An 18,235-nucleotide genomic window follows, 5' to 3' on the forward strand; every position below is an offset into this window, starting at 1 on the left:
TAGTGCGCTCTGAAATGATACACTGAGCACAAAGCGCTGCTTATGTAGTACTTATGCCCCAAAAGTCTAATCCAAATTTAATTACATGGAAACAAATACAACTTTAGAGACATTCTGCAAAACATATGCCATGGACCCTTCAGGCCCATCAGTGTCATGAAAGGAAAAAGAAACTGCCCTAGCTTAAAGGCCAGTAGAGAAATATTACAATGAAATACAACTCATGATCCTTGATTATGCCCAGCAAAGTGGATGAAAAGAAACCCACAGCAAAATACATCTTTATGAAATTTATTGGAGACAAAAAGAAGAATCAATAGGCTTCTGGAACAACAAAAAAAGAATGATCACATCCAAACAAATCAGGAATCAGAATGGCTTTAGGCCTCTTAATACAAAAACACTTAGAAGCCAGAAGGCAATGGAGCAATGCCATCAAAATTCAGAAGGAAAATGTTTCCAATATAGAAGTCTAAACACAGCAAATCATCAGTTAAGTATGAGGATAAAATAAGAAATTTTCAGACATGCATGGTCCTCAAATTTTCCCTTTCTTAAGAAGCCTTAAGAAGGATGCTTTCTACAGAAGCAGAGAAATAAACCAAGAAAGAAAAAATCTCTAGGATGATGGTAAAGGGAGATGCCTGGACGAGAGCTGGCCTAGAGGGCAATCTGTCTAGATTGATTTCATTTGACTCAAGTAACAGGCACAGTGAGGGTTCTCACTGCTATGTACAGCCTTCATACAATCATTTTAACCTTCTGATTTACTGGATGATGTGTACTACCAAAAGGGAAGAAACCAAGAAGAAAAGACCGGAGATCTAAAAAACAGGAACTCTAATCCAAGAGAAAAGCAGAGGGTTTCAAAAATGACAACAAATGGACCTTCCAGGACAATAGCTATGCAGCAACCCAAACAGGAGGGAAATGGAGAGAAACCAGCTCAAACAGGAGGAAAAGTAAGGTGTCTGGTAAGATTTCCAAGAAAAAAAAATGCAATTTCTATATTATGTTGAGAAACTGACTTCGTGGAAACTGTTCTGAGTATAAAGGTATAGGGAAAATTAGCTGTGGTAACAATGAAAATTAAAGGCAATTAACTTCAAGAAAAAGAAAATAATGGTTTTCATAATATACTACAACATTCAGCTGAGAATATTTTCATTTCATAATAATGTAAACACTGAATATAGATCTAACCCAAAATTACAATTTACTGTAATAATAGTATGAGAAAGGAGAAACAGTGGGAACAGAGGTGTGAGAGCTAAATCTTTAAACTTATACAGTAAGAAGTTATTATAAACTGGTTCCCTCTAGAAGAGAAGAGTCAGGATGCATGGACAGGGAACGTTTTATGTTGTTGTCATCCCTCCAGTCTATTTGACTTTCAAAACTACATGCATGTATTATTTTGATAAGAATTACTTTTTAAATTAATGTTTTATCAGGTCTTAGTAAAGCTAGGTTCTATAAAATATAATTTTGCTAGTAGAGTCTTATTTTGTTAAATGAGAGCATTTCAATAAATTTGAGACAAATTACAGAATTGTCTTGAGAAATGTTAAACTGATATTGGCTAGAAGCACTGAATTATGGGTATTGCTCAGAGAGAGCTCCCTGGAAGAAGTGGACCATAAACTGGGATGATGTATGTTACACAGAAAAAGGCCCTGGGCAAAACCCTCTGCAAGGAGATTGTGAAAATTAAATCAAGAGTTTGACTTCCCAAGGCTATCACTCTACCTCTTTCTTAAATGTTCCACCAAGAATGGCTATTCCAACATGTCCCCAGCACTTCCTTGGGCTCTTCTGAATGATACTGGCATGGGTATGAAGCACATTTTTTTCTTAGGTGATGGATTTATAGTCAAGGAAGGAACATTTGCTTAAAATTATCTGAAATGCATCACATATCCATTAATTCATTAACTCAAAACATATTTGCTGACACCTACCATGTGTGAGACCCAGTGCTAGGCACTAGAGAAATGATGATGAAAATGACAAAGATCTCTGGATGAAGGCCAACAGCTGGAGAACTGGGATTCCTCCAGCAACTGGCAGCACTCTCATCTGCACCCACCAAACCCTACTATCCCATGCAGCTTAAAGTGCCAAATGTTTTCTCAGCCTGGGAATGTGAACCCCAATAGACGCCCCGACCAAGAAGTGCAGGAACTCAGGGTGACTAATATGGAAGGTGCATAAAAGACAAATTGATGCTTCTAACAGGAAAACAAAAAATGTGTTCATGAGGAGGCAGGGCTAAAATAAAAGAGGCAGTATTTAATCTAAACCATTTCATGTGACTTGGATTTCTTTTTTAAAAATTGGCCGCCTTATCATTTCTTAGTCACCTTTTCTCTGGGCTTATTGGAGGCGTAGTCCTTCCTAGCAACCTCCCATCTGCTGGAAAATATAATCAAGAGAATGAGAAGCCATGGTGACACATCATCACTAGATGAAAATATTAGGGGAAAAGGAATAAATGTACTATCCCTTTGCATAAAACCTATTAATGCCTTCTTTAGACTAATGAAATGAATTTTACATTGTGGAGAAGGCAGCTGTGATCCGCTGCTTCTAATATTGAGGAGTATTTGAAACTATCCTCTATTGCTACTATTAACTGCCAAGCAACATCACTGTCTTTAGTCTAAGTGAATGCTCTCATCGTTGGCCAATAGAAGACATGTCTTTATCAAAGATTCATCTACTGGACTCCTCTTTGCTCAAAATGCTGTTAAGTTTTCATGTGTTCCTGTTTTTCTCCTGCTAGTGCAGATCCATGGCATTTCAAACTTTTTTTTTTTTTTTAAATCAAAACTAGTATCTTTTTTTGCCTAGTGGCAATCATGAAACCATTTTGAGGTGTACAATCTCTTTCAGCAGCTTCATCTTTTGTGTGTCAGTCCCGGGTGAACATGAGCCTTTACAATGGGTTAGGCAAAATGATCTTGTAATCAGATGTGACCTAACGGTAAATAGCGAACAGAAGAGGTTCCAGAGCCCAGCAGTCCGCGGCTTCTGCGAGGGCAGTGTGGGTGCGCAAGGAGATTGGAAGGGGAGACAGGATTGGGAGGGGAGACTCGGAGAAGGTGGAGAATAGGAATCATGTGTGTTCCTTGAGTGTACAACCCACATTTGAGTGACAAATGACGAGGACAGCCTATTAAAAAACAACAACAACTAAGAGCAAATGCACCCAAATCCATTTCTGTGCATGTGCGTTTTCAACTAACTTTGGGAACTCGTTGACCTGGCATCTCGCCCTGCGCAGCCTCGCTTCCACCTTGGTTTCCAGCACTCAGCCTGCCCTCTTCGGTACCTCCTCTTCCTCCAGGCTAAGGATGGAGAATCCATTCAGCCCCTCAACCCTGTCGCCCGCGCCCAACCTCTCCATACCCATCTCGCTGGGGTGGGGTCTCAACCTGACTTCCGGACAGGGAGCCCCAGCCCCGGGGCCACCGCTGCCGCCGCCACTGCCGTCCGGCCCTCCCAGCCGCCTGGTCTTTCTGGGAGTCATCCTGGTGGTGGCCGTGGCCGGTAACGCCATGGTGCTGTGCCGCCTGTGCGGCGGCGGCGGACCCTGGGCGGGTCCCAAGCGTCGCAAGATGGACTTCCTGCTGGTGCAACTGGCCCTGGCCGACCTGTACGCAAGCGGCGGCACTGCGCTGTCACAGCTGGCCTGGAAACTAATAGTCGAGCCGCGTCGGGCCGCGGGCGACCAGGCATGCCGCTTTGTGCAGCTCCTGCAGGTATCCGGCCGGGGCGCCTCGGCCCACCTCGTGGTGCTCATTGCCCTAGAGCGCCAGCGCGCGGTGCGCTGTCCGCAGGGCCCACTGCTGCCCGCGCGCGCACTCGCCACCCTGGGCTGGCTGCTGGCGCTGCTGCTGGCATTACCCCCCGCCTTCGTGGTGCGCGGCGGTTCCCCCTCGACGCCACACACCGCCCCCCCAGCCACCCACGCCTGGCCAGGAGAGCGTCGCTGCCGGGGCATCTTCGCGCCCCTGCCGCGCTGGCACCTGCAGGTCTATGCGCTCTTTGAAGCCGCCACGGGATTCGCGGCACCAGTCACGGTCCTGGGCGTCGCTTGCAGCCGCCTGCTCTGTTCCTGGTGGCAGCGTTCGTCCCATGCCCCATCGGTTGCGGTGCCCAGGTCGGCGAGTCCCTGCCGAGGCCCTGCGCACAGCGCGCTGCCCCGCGCTAAAGTACAGAGCCTGAAGATGAGTCTGGCGCTGGCGCTTCTGTTCGTGGGCTTCCAGCTGCCCTACTTTGCTTCCCGGCTGGCAGCCGCGTGGTCGTCCGGACCGGTGGGAGACTGGGAGGCTGAGGACCTGGCGGTGGCGCTGCGCCTCGTGGGGGTGACCAACAGTGCTCTCAATCCCTTCGTCTACCTCTTCTTCCAGGCCGGCGGCTGCCAGCTCCGGGGGCGGCTGCGGAAGCTCCTAGGCGCTCTCTGCTGCGCGCGGGAGGGAGTTGCGGAAGACGAGGGAGCCCAGGGTCACCGGGCGCTCCACCGCCACCGCTGGCCGCAACCCCATTATCACCACGCTCGGCGGGAGCAGCCAGAAGAGGGCTATCTACGCCCACCCCCGCCGCGCCCTCGGTCGCTGCCCTGCTCCTGCGAAAGCGCCTTCTAGGTGCTCCAAGGACAGAGGTCATTTGCCCCGTGGAAGAGCCTCCAGGGACCGGCCAAGGTCTGTCTGGATCACAACGGACAGCAAGGTCTCTGAGAGAGTGATACTGAAGCTAGCACCTTTCTCCACTCTCCTGTTATAGTTCTTTCTAATGTTTACATTCTTGCAATTTCTTTTCTCTCTCCCAGTTCCTCTCACATTTTCCCACTTGGAGACAGAATGAGCCATTGGGAAATTGTAAAAACAGTCAAAGTTACAGAATTATTTTTGCAGTTCTTTTTCATGCTCCCATAGTATTCTGGATAAGATCATTTGTTTTAGCTAAATTGCCAAGCTTTCATTATTTGCTTTGTTGTCATCTGTTTGTACTTATATTGAATCGTTTTAAAATCCAGTGTACTTTCCAGACCAGAGAATTTTCTTTTTCTCCAAGAAGAAAATACCCACGTTGTTCTCCCTGATGAGCCTGGAAATTGTACCAGTGATACTGTCAGAAATGTAATTGTGCTGTCACTATACAGCCACAGAGTAATTGTAAAATAAAAATATTTCCCACGGCGCAATTAGGACTGTTTATTATATAGTAATGTGTTTTCTCTAACGAAAATCAGTGCGGCCTTTATTTTCAGTCTAGCTTCCATTTCAATAGAAGCTGGGGTTGTAGGAGGGAGACAAAAAAGCTTCTCTTAGCCCTTTTCGAATATGCCCAGTTTCTGTAGGAAATTGTCCCAGTGCCCAGATCAGCCTCTACAGATGAAATGCTGCGCACAGGTGGAGCCTCTCAGCACAAAGTCCCCAGAAGACTAGAGAAGAGAAGCACCAAGGTGCTGCATATTGGCGGGGCTCATTGTCACAGATGGAGGAGCCTCATGGAGATTTGCAGCTAGGAAAGCAGCTACCACCTCAGAATGCTGTATGTACATATAAAACTCCCTTTTAAAAAATGAAGGCAATGTCTGTTGGTGCCCATTGCTGAGAACAAGGTCAAGGAGAAGATTTAATTGGTAACCTCCTCCTATTAATTGTCCTTGGTTCTAAGATAAGTGGCAGCACTTACAAACAATATATCCATATGTTTACCAGTGTCTTTCAGCTGAGAATCTGCAATCTCTCCATTATAGTGTTTCCTGTTCCTGCACAAATGCAGGACTAAAATGTGGAAAGAGAAAATGATTGGTAGAGTTCACTTGTAAAGCCAATGCTCTCTGAGGGCTTGCTTTGTTTGTTCACTGATATATTCCAAGTTTTTAAACAATACTTGATACATATTTGTTGTATAATTCATCACATGAGTCAGGCACAGACAAAATGGATAAAAGATTTACAAAAGGAAATCTTCATTAGGTTAGCTCGCCTTCCTCCAAAATTCTGTCAAAAAATGGTATAAAGCTATAGATTTTCCTTCTTGTTTATTCCTCCCTATCCTGCTGAGGATGCTATGGTGTGCGACATACCAAGAATAAATCACCCAAAGAGAAAAGAACACGGCTGTCTTCGTGAACTCAAGTCTGGGTTATAGCATTATTTCTATTGGTTAATAAACATTTATTACTGGCTTTTTTTGTGCCTAGCAATGTGCTAGGTATTGGAGATGCTAACATGGGTAAGACACATCTTTCCTTCAAAGACAATGAGATAATTATAGCACAGTGTCATATATGCTTTAATAGCGGTTCTAGTCAGGGTACTGAGGCACTGAGGAAGAACATCTGACAACCTTGGGGGACTGAGGGAGGGTGGGAGAGAATTAGGAAAGGTTCACCAAAAGAGGCTGAGTCTTGATGGCTGAGTTGGCATCATCAGATAGGGAAGCATGTTCTAGGAAATGGGAGTAGCACTTGTAGAGCATAGAAGAGAACCTGGTAAGGCCAAAGAATGAAAATAATTTAAATGTCTATTATTAGGGTATCTGTGAGGTCTGACCTGATGAGGTATGTGGCCATAGAGATACAGCCGGGACCCAGTCAAGAAAGGCCTACATGCCATGCCAAGAAAGAAAAAAGTAGCCTTTGACAGATAAAGTCAGAGTTGTAGTATGATCAGATTTGAATTTTGGAAAAATTCATTCCAATGATCATTCCAATGATGGTACGGAGAATCAACTAATTGGGGTGGGTTGGGTTGATGCCTAGCTACAGGGATCAAGGCAGAAGCCCCGAGAGACCTCAAAATATGACCTGTAGTGTTGTATCACTTACAATGCTCTCAACTGAGATAATAAATTTAAGCCAGTTGAGCTTGATTTTCTGTTATCTGCAGTTAAGAGAACCCTAATAGAAAAATTGATTTATCTGGCTTAAATTTATTATCTCACATAACAAGAAGCCCAGTGGTAAGACTGTTCTACATCTGATGAATTGAGTAGCTTCATAACTTCATAATCAAGGACCTAGATCCTTTTCATCTTTCTTTTCTGAGCTGGTGCACATAACATTAAGCTCAGTTCCTCTTGAGATCACAGAATGGCTGTTGCAGTTCCAGGTCTCACATCCAAACATAACAATGTTCAGAAGACTTTCTCACTCTCTCTCTCTCTTTTTTTTTTTCATTCCTTATAAGAATGAAGAAACATTTCTTAGAAGTCTCAAGTGGACTTTCCCACATGGCTCAGCCAGAACTATACCATATGTTCATACCTAGACCTATCATCACAATGGAAATGGGGCCACCATGATTGCCTTGAACCTAGAGCTGAAGATAAGAGCTACATAGGGAAGGGGTGAAAAAAATGAGACTTTCAGGTTTTCTTTTAGGAGAGAAAGAAGAGGAAATGTTTGTTGGGGGGGGCAAGACTAAACTATTATACAAGAACAAAATTAATAAAGAGAATAATTTTTAATTTTTACCATTAGAGGTTTTCAGCTGATTCCCAGCTAGAAATTATGAGAAATCTCCATCTGGGTCAAAAATACAGAATGCAAATTTAAGTAGTTAATTTGAAATGCAATTAAACTGCATTTTCTATAACTAAGGAACGTTCTCTGATTTTAACTAAATCTGAAACTTAAAGGTAGCTCTAGATGACTTAGTTCCTATCGCAGCCGTATTTGTAAGTTAAGAAATTTGAAACATCCCTTCAGAATGGTCGGTATTGATCCCAGGAATCTACATTGCTATAGAAAACTGAGAGATTCAGTTCTGTTCCAATAAAAAAGGCCCCCAAAGATTATTTCAAATTTAAACTCTTGCTAGAGTAGGATAAAACATTCAAATTTCACAGCAAAGGTGAATGAGCAGTTGACCTTGAACTTGACCTCTTTTCTAGGTATCACCCAAATAAGATATCACTAGAGGAAAAAACAGACTATATACTTAGAATTTTTGAGGATTCTAATAACATCTACACACCCACTGCACGTTCCCCTTGGAGTTAGATTTTGACCAAACAATTGCACACAGGCCTGGACTGCAGGACTCTGGCAGTGGCAGGGTGGCGGAGTGGCCATTACGGTTCATACAGACAACAATGTAAATATCACCACCAGAATAGAGCAATATAGTAGTCCTGATTTTCATTAGAATTTTAAAGACTAAATAGAAGGAATTTTGTATATTCAAAAAGGAACTAGCCACACAGCAACAAACAGCTAAAATAAGTTAACATGACCTATTATATAATCTGAAGCAGAAAGTACGTAGAAAATAGCAAGAGTGTAACTAAACCACAACTAGTGAATAGCAATAAATCATTTACTAAATGTAGAATAGTTTAGCTCATTTGTGGAAGAGGAGATAGATTAAAAGATTTTTTTTCCAAGCCATTTCCTAGGAAGCATGAAAGACAGTAGAAAATTTGAAGAGTTTCCTTTCCATTCCTAAAATGTTCTGACTTGATCAGAGGAGAAAATATTATAAAAATGAATAGTCTAATTAAACAGATGTTTTGCCAAGTTGGGAGGCAGTGTAATATAGTGAAAAGAGCAGAGTCTTTAGAGCTAAAGACCTGGACTCGAATTTCATCCCTACAACTTAGTTGCTGTGTGACTTTAGGCTGTGCGCTGAATCTTTTTGAGTCTTGGTTTTCTCATCGACAAAATGAATTTTTTGCTATCTACTTCATAGGATTAATGTATGCAAAATACTTGATTGGTAGGGGCAAGAAAGTCCTGTCAGTCTATCTTTTCAGATTCGTTCTAGTACCCAAAATATGAGTTATTTCCTAACATTGGGCTGTGAGGGATACAATCCAGTTGGATAGGATTACATGAAGGGAAGCAAGAGATCTTGGGGAATCTATGAGAGATTAATGCAAAAGTGTTAGTACTTAGTCATAGAAAAGTTGGGCCTTACAGAAGGCATAGTGCCCATAATATTGTTAATTGCCTTCCTAGCACCTATTTCCCCTTTTCTAACAGTTCTCAGATTCTTATCAGTTATCTATGCCTCTTATGAATTGTCAAGTGCTTTGAGGGAAGCTGACTCTTCCCTGACCCTAAGACATCAAAGTAATTCTGTCTCTTTTACCACCATGTTTTGCTCAAGAATGGTCATGTTATTCAGTTAAATCCAGTGAGATGTGAGTGGGGTGGTTGTTGGAAGGAAGCCCTTAACAATTCTGAGAGAGTCATAGGAGCCAGCATGCTTTTTCCATCTCTCTCCCACTGAAGGTAAATGAGGGAGCATGTAGTGCTGCTGGCTGCTGGCAGTCCACCTCTGACCATGAGGGGCACCATCCATAAAATGAAGCCAACTCTGTGGATATGGCAGAGAGATGAGAAGAACTAGGTCCTTAATGACCTCACTGAGCTGTCGTCAAACACCACTGAGGCATGCCTATCGGATGTCCTGTTGAACAAGCCAATACATTTTCTTATTGCTTAGCGCAATTAAGCTGGATTTTGTTATTTGTAGCAGCAAGCAGCCTGTAATTGAAAAAATTTGGCAAGAAAAAGAGAGTCTCATTTTAGCTTACTGCATGTTCTTTATCAAAGAAATAGGAACATTCCAAGTGTACTTTTATTCAGTCCAACAGCCAGTATGTATTGAGGGACTGTACTGGACACTGAATGGGGCTAATGGCAGAAAATAAAAGTTGTAATTCTCATATTTTAAAAATTTGTATTCTAAGAAGAGCTATCATTTTTATGGTGAGTACTTTGTTGAGAAATCTCAACATACAATTACTAATGGCATTAAGTGCAAATTCTTGGCATTGATAACTTTATTGATTTATTAATTCACTAATCATTTGATATTTATTTATTAAAGATCCATCATATGTAAAGTACTATATGAACTTTATTATATACATAGATATATATCACTCATCACAAACATATATTCATTTAAAATTTATTTTTTGGGTGGGAACTTAGGACCAATTATTATTGTATTTTCTATGGCCAAATCAAAAAGTGACAACCATAAAATGAACCAGGATAGATTATCATAAAATGTCCCCTAGTGAATCATTCTTCTAAATACCCATCCCTTGTATAATCTTTTCTCACAAAGAGTTTGGGCTTGGCCATGGCACCTACTTTAGCAAGAGACATTAGCAGATAATTCATAGACAGGGTCTTGGTAAGCATTTGTGTTGGGGCTTGCCTTCTCAGAAAAGATGTTCTGAGGCTACAATGCCACAAAGAAGCCCAGAATAAAAGATCATGTGGAAAGGAAGGCTACTCAACTACTGCAACTCGTTCCCAGCAGACCCTCTGGCTAAACGCACCCATATGAGTGAGTTCAGAGATCACCAGCAGAAGAACTGCTGAGCTGACCCACAGATTTGTGAGAAATAATAAATCAAAGTTGTTAAGTTTTGGGTGGTTTGTTTTATAGCAATAGATAACTTAACTATGAGTAGGTTAGTAAACTGGTGTTGATACTTTAAAAATGGGAGTCAAAAGGCCCAGATAGCAGAAGATCTGGTTTCTAGTCTCCGACCACACGTCAAACTGGAATTTTTAACTGTTTACCATAAAATCCAATAAGATTTCATACCAACTTGAAAAGAGAGAAGCCCAAAAGTAAAGTCAAGCTCAGGGGATAGAATTAGGGCCCCAACTTTAACCCCTGGAGAAAGAGCCAGTGGTAGGGCTCAGTACGAAGGCAGGAGAAAACCAGTTTCAGTTCAGTAGTCAGGCAGAGAGAGTATCTCTCCCTTCCTCCACCTTTTTGTTCTATTCGGGGCCTCATATTGGGGCGGGCACTCTGCTTTACTCAGTCTCCCAATCTAAATACTAATCTCTCCCATAAACACTCTTATATGCACACCCAGAAATAATATTTAATCAAATATCTGGACAGCCTGTGGCCTAGTCAAGTTGACACACAAAATTAACCATCACAAGAAATTATGAGGTCTCCTTATAACTTCATCCCTAATATGCCTATAAACTTTTGCTTATTTCTCTTCCTGAACATGCTCTAAGTGACATATCATTTTATCTTATTCTTTAAGCACAGAAGGATACAGAGTATTGAAAATTTAGCCTGTGTCGTCATTCATGAGGTTATGCTAAGAGCAAGGATTTGGGTACTGGACATTCAAGAGTCACTATGCAAGCTGCGACCTTCATTCCTCTGGCCAATGGAGTGACACCACTGTTAAAAACATCAGAACTGCTTGATTATAAATGACACAGCAAACATTTCCTCAGCTAGCTGAATAGAGTTTTTAAAGTATACTTTGAATTTTTTATTCTACACTGATTATTTTTCATTATTGTATATTTTTTTAAATGTAGCCACTAAGAGCTTGCCCTAAGCCATTATGTCCCAGAGTATACTTTGTGAAGCAGCAGATGCTTCCATATTAACACATTATAAAAAAAAAAAGAGTTTCACAGTTAAAGGTTTGGAAATACTAGATTAAATACGTTTCTCTCTTTTTAAAAACTTTTTATTGTAAAATATACAGAAAAGTTGAATAATAATACAAAAGAACACCCACATATTCACCACTGAGAATCAACAGTTGTTACCAAAATGATAATGTTAAATACACACCCACCCATCCACCCACACATACACACATACATAGCTGTCATCGGGGGTTTTTTATTGTTGTTTTCAAATAACTTGAAAAATAGTTGCAGACATCATATCATTATACTTCACCTCTGAAAACTTGAGCATGCCTCCCCTAAGACATGCTTGCATAATCACAAAAGCATTATCACACTTAAGAAAATTCACAGAAATTCCCTAGTATTACATAATGCCCAGTCCATATTCAAATTTTCCCTTTTGTCCTCAATATAACTCAAATAGATTTTTTTCTTTTAAACCAAAACCTAATTATAGTCTACACACTGCATTTGATGGTTATGTCTCTTTAGTCTCTTTTAGTCCAAAAAAGTCTCTCTGACCTTCTTAAAAAAGAAATTATGATTTTGAAAAGACCGAACCAGTTGTCTTGTCATAAATCCCACATTCTGATTTTTTCTGAATATTTATTCACGGTATCTTCTAATTTATTCCTCTCTTCTCAACCAGATTTCTTTACAGTACTACCTCTCAGAGCCTTCAATATGATAATGTGCAATAATGTTAATATACAAAATGTGTCAAGCCTCTGCCCTCTTTTTAATAACCCTTTCTTTGGGAATTGTCTCCATCTCCAAAACACACGCACACACAGACATACACGTGTGCTTATGTACCACTATACATACACACACACACACACACACACACACACACACACACACTCTCAGGCCTCAAGCAGTCACATACAGACTTTGTAATTCCACCTTTTGGGCTAGTCCACTGAAATATCTCCTTGAAGACTAGTGTAGATATAAGTAGTTACAGAAATTTGCACAGATTTAAGGGAGAAGACTAGAAAAATCAGGATAAAATACACAGTGTTTTTAGGTGAGTTCAAAAGTGATGTTTATCATAGTTGTAGATACTAGTAATGCCTACATCTTGAGGGAATAGGCAAGAGAATTGTGTTGAGTCAGGCCCTTTCTAAAAATGATGAAACCAAGATGACACATACTAAAGCAAAGCCAGGCTGGACAATACCAGGGCAAGTACAGGTCCTGCTTAGATATTGGTCTGATGAAGATTATCTCTTGTTGGTATCATCCAACTAAAGGAAAATTTATTTTTGCACAGTGCATTATTTGTGCAGACCCAGATAAAAGTAGTCTGGACTAAAAAACAAGGAGAAAGTAAAAGGAAGCAAGGAAGGCACTCAGTTTTGGCACATAGCGTATGACAGAGAAAGAGATGAATGGAAGTAGCAAGTTAAACTGTCAGAAATAACTGAGCCTTCCTAGACTAGGGCACAAGGGAACTGAAGCTCTGAAGGCATACTACACCATGCAAAACCCAGAACATTCCAGACCAGAAGAAAGGCAGTGTCTTGAAAATCAAGTGGCAGAGATATTCTTGCTCCCTAAGATCTGAGGAAACCAGATGCAGAAGCATCAATAGCAGAGTCAGAAATGTGCACAGGTGAAACCCCAGGTGGCACGAAGGTGCTAAATACTGTGGAATCACCCCGGCAAGCAAGTTGCATGAACCTAATCAATTCCATAAAAAGAGGGGCTGAAGTCAGCCACTGTGTTCAAGACTTAAAATGCTGCTCACAACAGTTGTGGAGACCTTGACACTATATAAAACTCGCCCTTAATGCAGCACACCTATGCCAGAAACACCAGGCTCAGTGAAGTGTTAGACAGGAGCACACATCCTTCACCCCATCATGTGAAGGGATTTCAATTAGACTAATGCTCTAGGACTCTCTCCCCTGTTGGGGTTCGAGGAGCCAAGCTAAAAAACAAAACTAACAACCACCAAAAACAAAACAAAACAAAACAAACCTTTTCCATATCTGTACTCCAAACCAATGTCTGGGAGAAATTGAGGTTCAGAAATTAAATTCTCTTGCAAGTTAAAGCCCAATGACAATAAAATCCAAGGAATTAAAGTTCAAAAATCAAAATTTCTTACCCTTGTATAAAATAAAAACCTCTTCAATTGCTGACTCAGCATAGTCTCTGTAGGACGATTCCTGAAGCTTGGGTGAGCTGTGTGGATCCTTTAGCAGTGGCAGCTGCAATCTGTCTCTCCTTGAAATAGATCATCCCTTTAGGATCTCTGAGACCCTAATTTATTCAATTCCAATTTTATAATGGAATTAAAGAGTTCAAAGTGTTAACAGAAACAGAACATTATCAATATTATTGAAGCACTGGCCCCTCAATTACCTACTAAAATTAGGAAACAAAACACTCTCTGTCCCAAGAGCAATAACCAAGCAAAATTGTGTCGCCAAAGATTCTAGCATAGATTCAGGATTTGCAAGACAAGATCTTGGTCTCAGTGTCCCCAAGGTGGCTTTCAGGTGGTCAATGCAAGTAGTATACCTCTGGAGGTAAACTCAACTGGGAAAAATCTTTCCATAGAGGTTAATTTGGGCATTGCGTAAAACACATCTGGGACTGCGGAGGAGATCCACCTATGTGTTTATCTGAGACAGAGGCAACTGAATTATTCCTGCCTCCTTGAAAGTTTAGAAATTTGTAAAGGTGGAAGCCCCAGTTACTGGGTGTCTTTTTCTTCTTACAGATTAAATATCACTTCATTGCCATTTCCACTCTGAGCCCTCCTACTCAAGTGAGCAAAGCCTCTGTCTCATGCCATGGAGCTCTTCTGAGCATGTTTTTTTAGTCCTGTGCCTCAGTGACTGTTTTCAGTGACTTTGATTAAGCAATCTGCTTCTAGGTACATTTTCTCCAGCACCATCTTGACTTCACAGGATGGAGTAAAGTGACTTTTAGCAGGTTACATACCACTCAAATCCAAAGCTAGTCCCTCCATGCTTCCCTTTCTGAACTAGAATGCAAAATGGAATTTGAAGCAGCCCAGGCAGTGCTGTCTATTCAGACCTGTCATGGACAATTTCCAGTGAATACTCATTAGTGCTCTGTAGCACATGCAGAGCTCAGCCACCTTCCAGTTTAAATGTAGCTGAGGACAGATCCAAGTCACAATGTGGCAGGGGCACAGGAGGAAGAGGGAGAGAGGCCCTCTTTTAAAAAAGAACATAAAATAATAAATTAAGAATTAGGTGTGAAAGTGAGTATTTATTTAGAGTGGGCAAGTAACCACAAAATATAAACATTAAAAACTGACATAAGGCCAAACATTCATTAATTAATTGCCAGACACACCTCTACAATACTTTTTACCTACAACTTTTGTCTACCTACTGTTTAGTCGTCCCTTCATGTGATAATTTTATGATTACATTTTATATAAAAAGAACAGAAATAAAAATCACTGTTTCTTATGGTATAGTTAATCACTTTTTAATTGATAGGCAGCATAAAACACTTTATAGTCCTAATACAGGTTTGTGAGCTTATAGACACAGGAATTTTGATAAAGACTCTTTTATATGATCCCCATCAAGAAGGACGTAGGGTAGATTTATAGTTTATATGCTGCATTATTGAGCATATCTCATGTGTACTAAGTGTCAATGAGAACAGAATCCTGTGCTTACAATTTTACCAAAAGTCTGACAACAGAATTTCCCACAGACTAGTTTCTGGCTCCATCTGTTCAAATCTTGTTTCTCCTCTAGATTCCCATACTTCCTGTGTCAAACACCACAGCACATGCTCACATTTTGATAGAATCCTGGCCCTCACCTGCAGAAGCCATTTCTACAATGGGACAGCCAGGAAAAACTTAACTATACATAGAATTAGTGGAAAACCATATAATATACATCCCACTAAACCTAAACTAAATATATTTCCAACTCAATTGCACCATAGCCAAATCTCCAAAATGCCTGTGTGACAGAAGAAAAAGAGACAATGGCCTTAATCCATTGAAGTTGATTCATCTTACTTTTGCATATTTTACAAAAACATATGATCATTATTCCTTTCCTTCTTCTCTTTCTTTCCTGAAAAATTCAGTCCTAAAGCCAGTAGGTAACAGGTAACAGAGCAAGGCAGATACTCACGCTGGCTGGGCGTGGGGGGATGGGGGGTTGGGACACGCAGGGGCTCACAGTGAGTGGTGTATGTGAAGTATCATGTGAAGCCTTCCTTATCCTTGCCCTCTATCAGGAGGAGTCACACAGACCTCGCTCTAGCACCAGCAATACAATGAAAAAACATGTGTGCAGTGCTTCTACCCAAAGAAGCCTGTTAGAGACTCAGCACCCAAGGTTTTACTGAGGGCTGGTCATGCAGGAGCCTTGGCCTAGCATGTACCAAAGTTCTAGACTCCCAGAAGAAAAGCAGGTTGTGATAATATAAACCATATTATTTGTCCAAACAGTTTAGTCACTCTTATTATTTAGGGAGTCTTTTATCAGTGTAGGGAAGTTTACCAGCCAAGTTCCCACATGCCAGCCAAGGGCCAACCTTGCAAGCCGAGCTTTTTAAGGATAACAGTCTCAGGTCAGCTATGTTAATTTAACTCTTTTCTGCACAGGAAGAGTGAGGAAAAGGGAGATGTAAATATGACGTCCAGGTTTCTACATTAAGAATGTAGATGGACACTGTTGTCACTTATGGAGATAGACGGGCCAAAGAAAGTATAGGTTTAGGAGAAAATTATTCCAATTCTGAACTCATAAAATTGGAGATAGCTATGTATGAGCTATTAGGTTAAATACGCTGTGTTGCAATCATAAACAACCTTAACATTCCAGTGGCCTAACACAAGTTTCTCTCTCACTTATTACATGTCTTTTATGGCTTGGTGGAAGTTGGTGAGTTGGGGGGGGAGTAGGTGGTCTCTGTTTCTTGTAGACACTCAGGGACCAAGGTTAGTGGAGGCTCCATCATCTAGAAGGTCAATTGGTGTGACAGAAAAGATGACTGAAGAGGTCATGTCAGCTTTTCCATGCTTCAGTCTAAGAATGATACACTGCATTTTCACCCATAGCCCAATGGCCAAAACTAGTAACATGGCCTCCACCAACTATAAGTGGGGCTGGGAACTGTGGGATAGTAGATGGGATGTTTGATGAACACCACTGTTTCTCCATAATACCCAGGTGGGAATATCAGGCAGGTAGCCACAACAAATGAACGCTGTGGACTTTCATTTAGGAGTTATGAGCAAAAAGGTGGTATTTAAAGCCACCCTCTTTCTCATGATCTGAATCCCAATGGCCTAAAAAGGGCAATCTTGTCACCCTTTCTTCTTTGAAGAAATAGGAAATCCAGTTTGGTGGCTGCTCCTTAAACTTCTCTAGTGAAAATTATAACACACAGCTGTTTTCACTACTCACAAGATCAACTTTGTCTTAGGATTGAAGGCAGTTTTTGAACCTCTCTGAGAGGAAGGACTTGGTCCCAGAAAAGTCTTCCTAGAAACAGTCTGATGCTCAGAGCAGAGGAGTGGGGCTCATAAAGTTGAGAAGGGACATTTGAAACTATAGACAAAGATACCGAAGGGCAAGGCCACAGAGGAAGAAAAGCTAGAGTTGGAGGGGGTAGGAGACAAAACTCATTCCAAGGCTACCACTAGGTGTCACTAGTAAGAAAGGGAAAGATGAAAGGAGGCTTCAGGTACAACTTTGTGGGAGCTGTGCCCATTCTGGAACAGTTCTGGTGCAATACAAAAAAAAAAAAAAAAAAAAGACAATAGGAATCATGAACTTTTTTCTGAACTGTAATGACTTTCAAATGGACTTTATGGGTTCCTGCTTTTAACTCTGGCGCATGCCTGTGCCTGTGTGCTTTTGTGTATGTGTGTCTCAGAAGTAGAGAAAGTTTATTCTGCCTACCACTAGAGCTTTCCAAACACTTTACACTTTTACATGACTAACCACATCAATACTTTGGGTGGAGATAAAAGAACGTTTCCATTTCTCTCTCATTCTTCCTGTATATATATGCATGCATACCTACTGAGGCCTTCAGTCTATTCAAAATCAAAATTAAGGCCAGTGGCTCTAAGATGTGTCTTATTTTAATGCCTGGCTTATGCAAAAGCAAAAAATAAAAAGTTTTCATTAGAAATGACAAACCCATTTAGTCCTTCAATGACGCAAACTGAGGACTGCTAAAATTCTCCATGTGCCAATAATTTAGAATTGCTGGAAGATGATATAATAAATCCAAATATATTTTATTATCACTTTGGTAAAGTGATTCTTCATAACTAGATGGTTCATTTGTGCTTAGGTAAGTGAAACAAATGGTCACAAGGGAATTATCTCATAAAACATGACTATCACCCTAAAACTAAACAGAAGAGAAATCAGAAGAAACTGGCATTGGAGGCAAATCCACTATTCTGGGCTTCTCAATCTTTTATATGTTTTGGCTCATAGAAAAAATGGCATTTATATAACAATGGGGTAAATGGACAAGGCTCCTGGGTTTTAGCTGCCCTAGGCCCAATGGGCCACTCAAGGACATGAGATCAGTATGTCAGGATATTAAATATAGATTGTGGTTTTTAACCTTGAGGTCACACAGGAAGTTATAAATATATATATATATCTTTTTTACACCCTCTCTCCTTAAAGTGTTTACATCATTGATCCGGGCATCAAGACTTTTTAATACCCCCATGTGGCTCTAACTCTGGCATAGCCAGAGTTAAGAACCACTGCATTAGAAGAGCCAAGAAAGCTAAAATATATATATATATCA

The 18,235-nt window shown here is 40.9% G+C and overlaps 2 protein-coding genes across 5 annotated transcripts in view; one reads left to right on the top strand and one right to left on the bottom strand.

Moving 5' to 3' along the window:
* The window catches only part of LOC120612555 (spermatogenesis-associated protein 9-like), an 87,715-nt gene that overhangs the window by 27,258 nt on the left and 42,222 nt on the right, over nucleotides 1–18,235 (bottom strand). For 3 of the 4 annotated variants that reach the window (XR_005655483.1, XR_005655484.1, XR_005655482.1), the window contains exon 2: nucleotides 13,554–13,669. The exons of the other annotated variant lie outside the window; for it this stretch is intronic. The gene's annotated coding sequence lies outside the window, so the exon portion shown is untranslated. The remainder of the gene's footprint in view (nucleotides 1–13,553; nucleotides 13,670–18,235) is intronic. 4 annotated transcript variants of the gene reach the window in all.
* GPR150 (G protein-coupled receptor 150) lies at nucleotides 3,000–5,359 on the top strand. Its single transcript, XM_039875136.1, has one exon. It carries the CDS (start codon nucleotides 3,357–3,359, stop codon nucleotides 4,647–4,649), a length of 1,293 nt encoding a protein of 430 aa, XP_039731070.1. The 5' UTR covers nucleotides 3,000–3,356; the 3' UTR covers nucleotides 4,650–5,359.

Source organism: Pteropus medius, unplaced genomic scaffold, assembly GCF_902729225.1.
Source record: "Pteropus medius unplaced genomic scaffold, Ma_sr-lr_union100, whole genome shotgun sequence".
Classification (NCBI taxonomy): domain Eukaryota; kingdom Metazoa; phylum Chordata; class Mammalia; order Chiroptera; family Pteropodidae; genus Pteropus; species Pteropus medius.

Bases quoted from the DNA above. Each gene is read 5' to 3' on its own strand.
- GPR150 (XM_039875136.1), top strand. From the start codon at position 3,357: ATGGAGAATCCATTCAGCCCCTCAACCCTGTCGCCCGCGCCCAACCTC.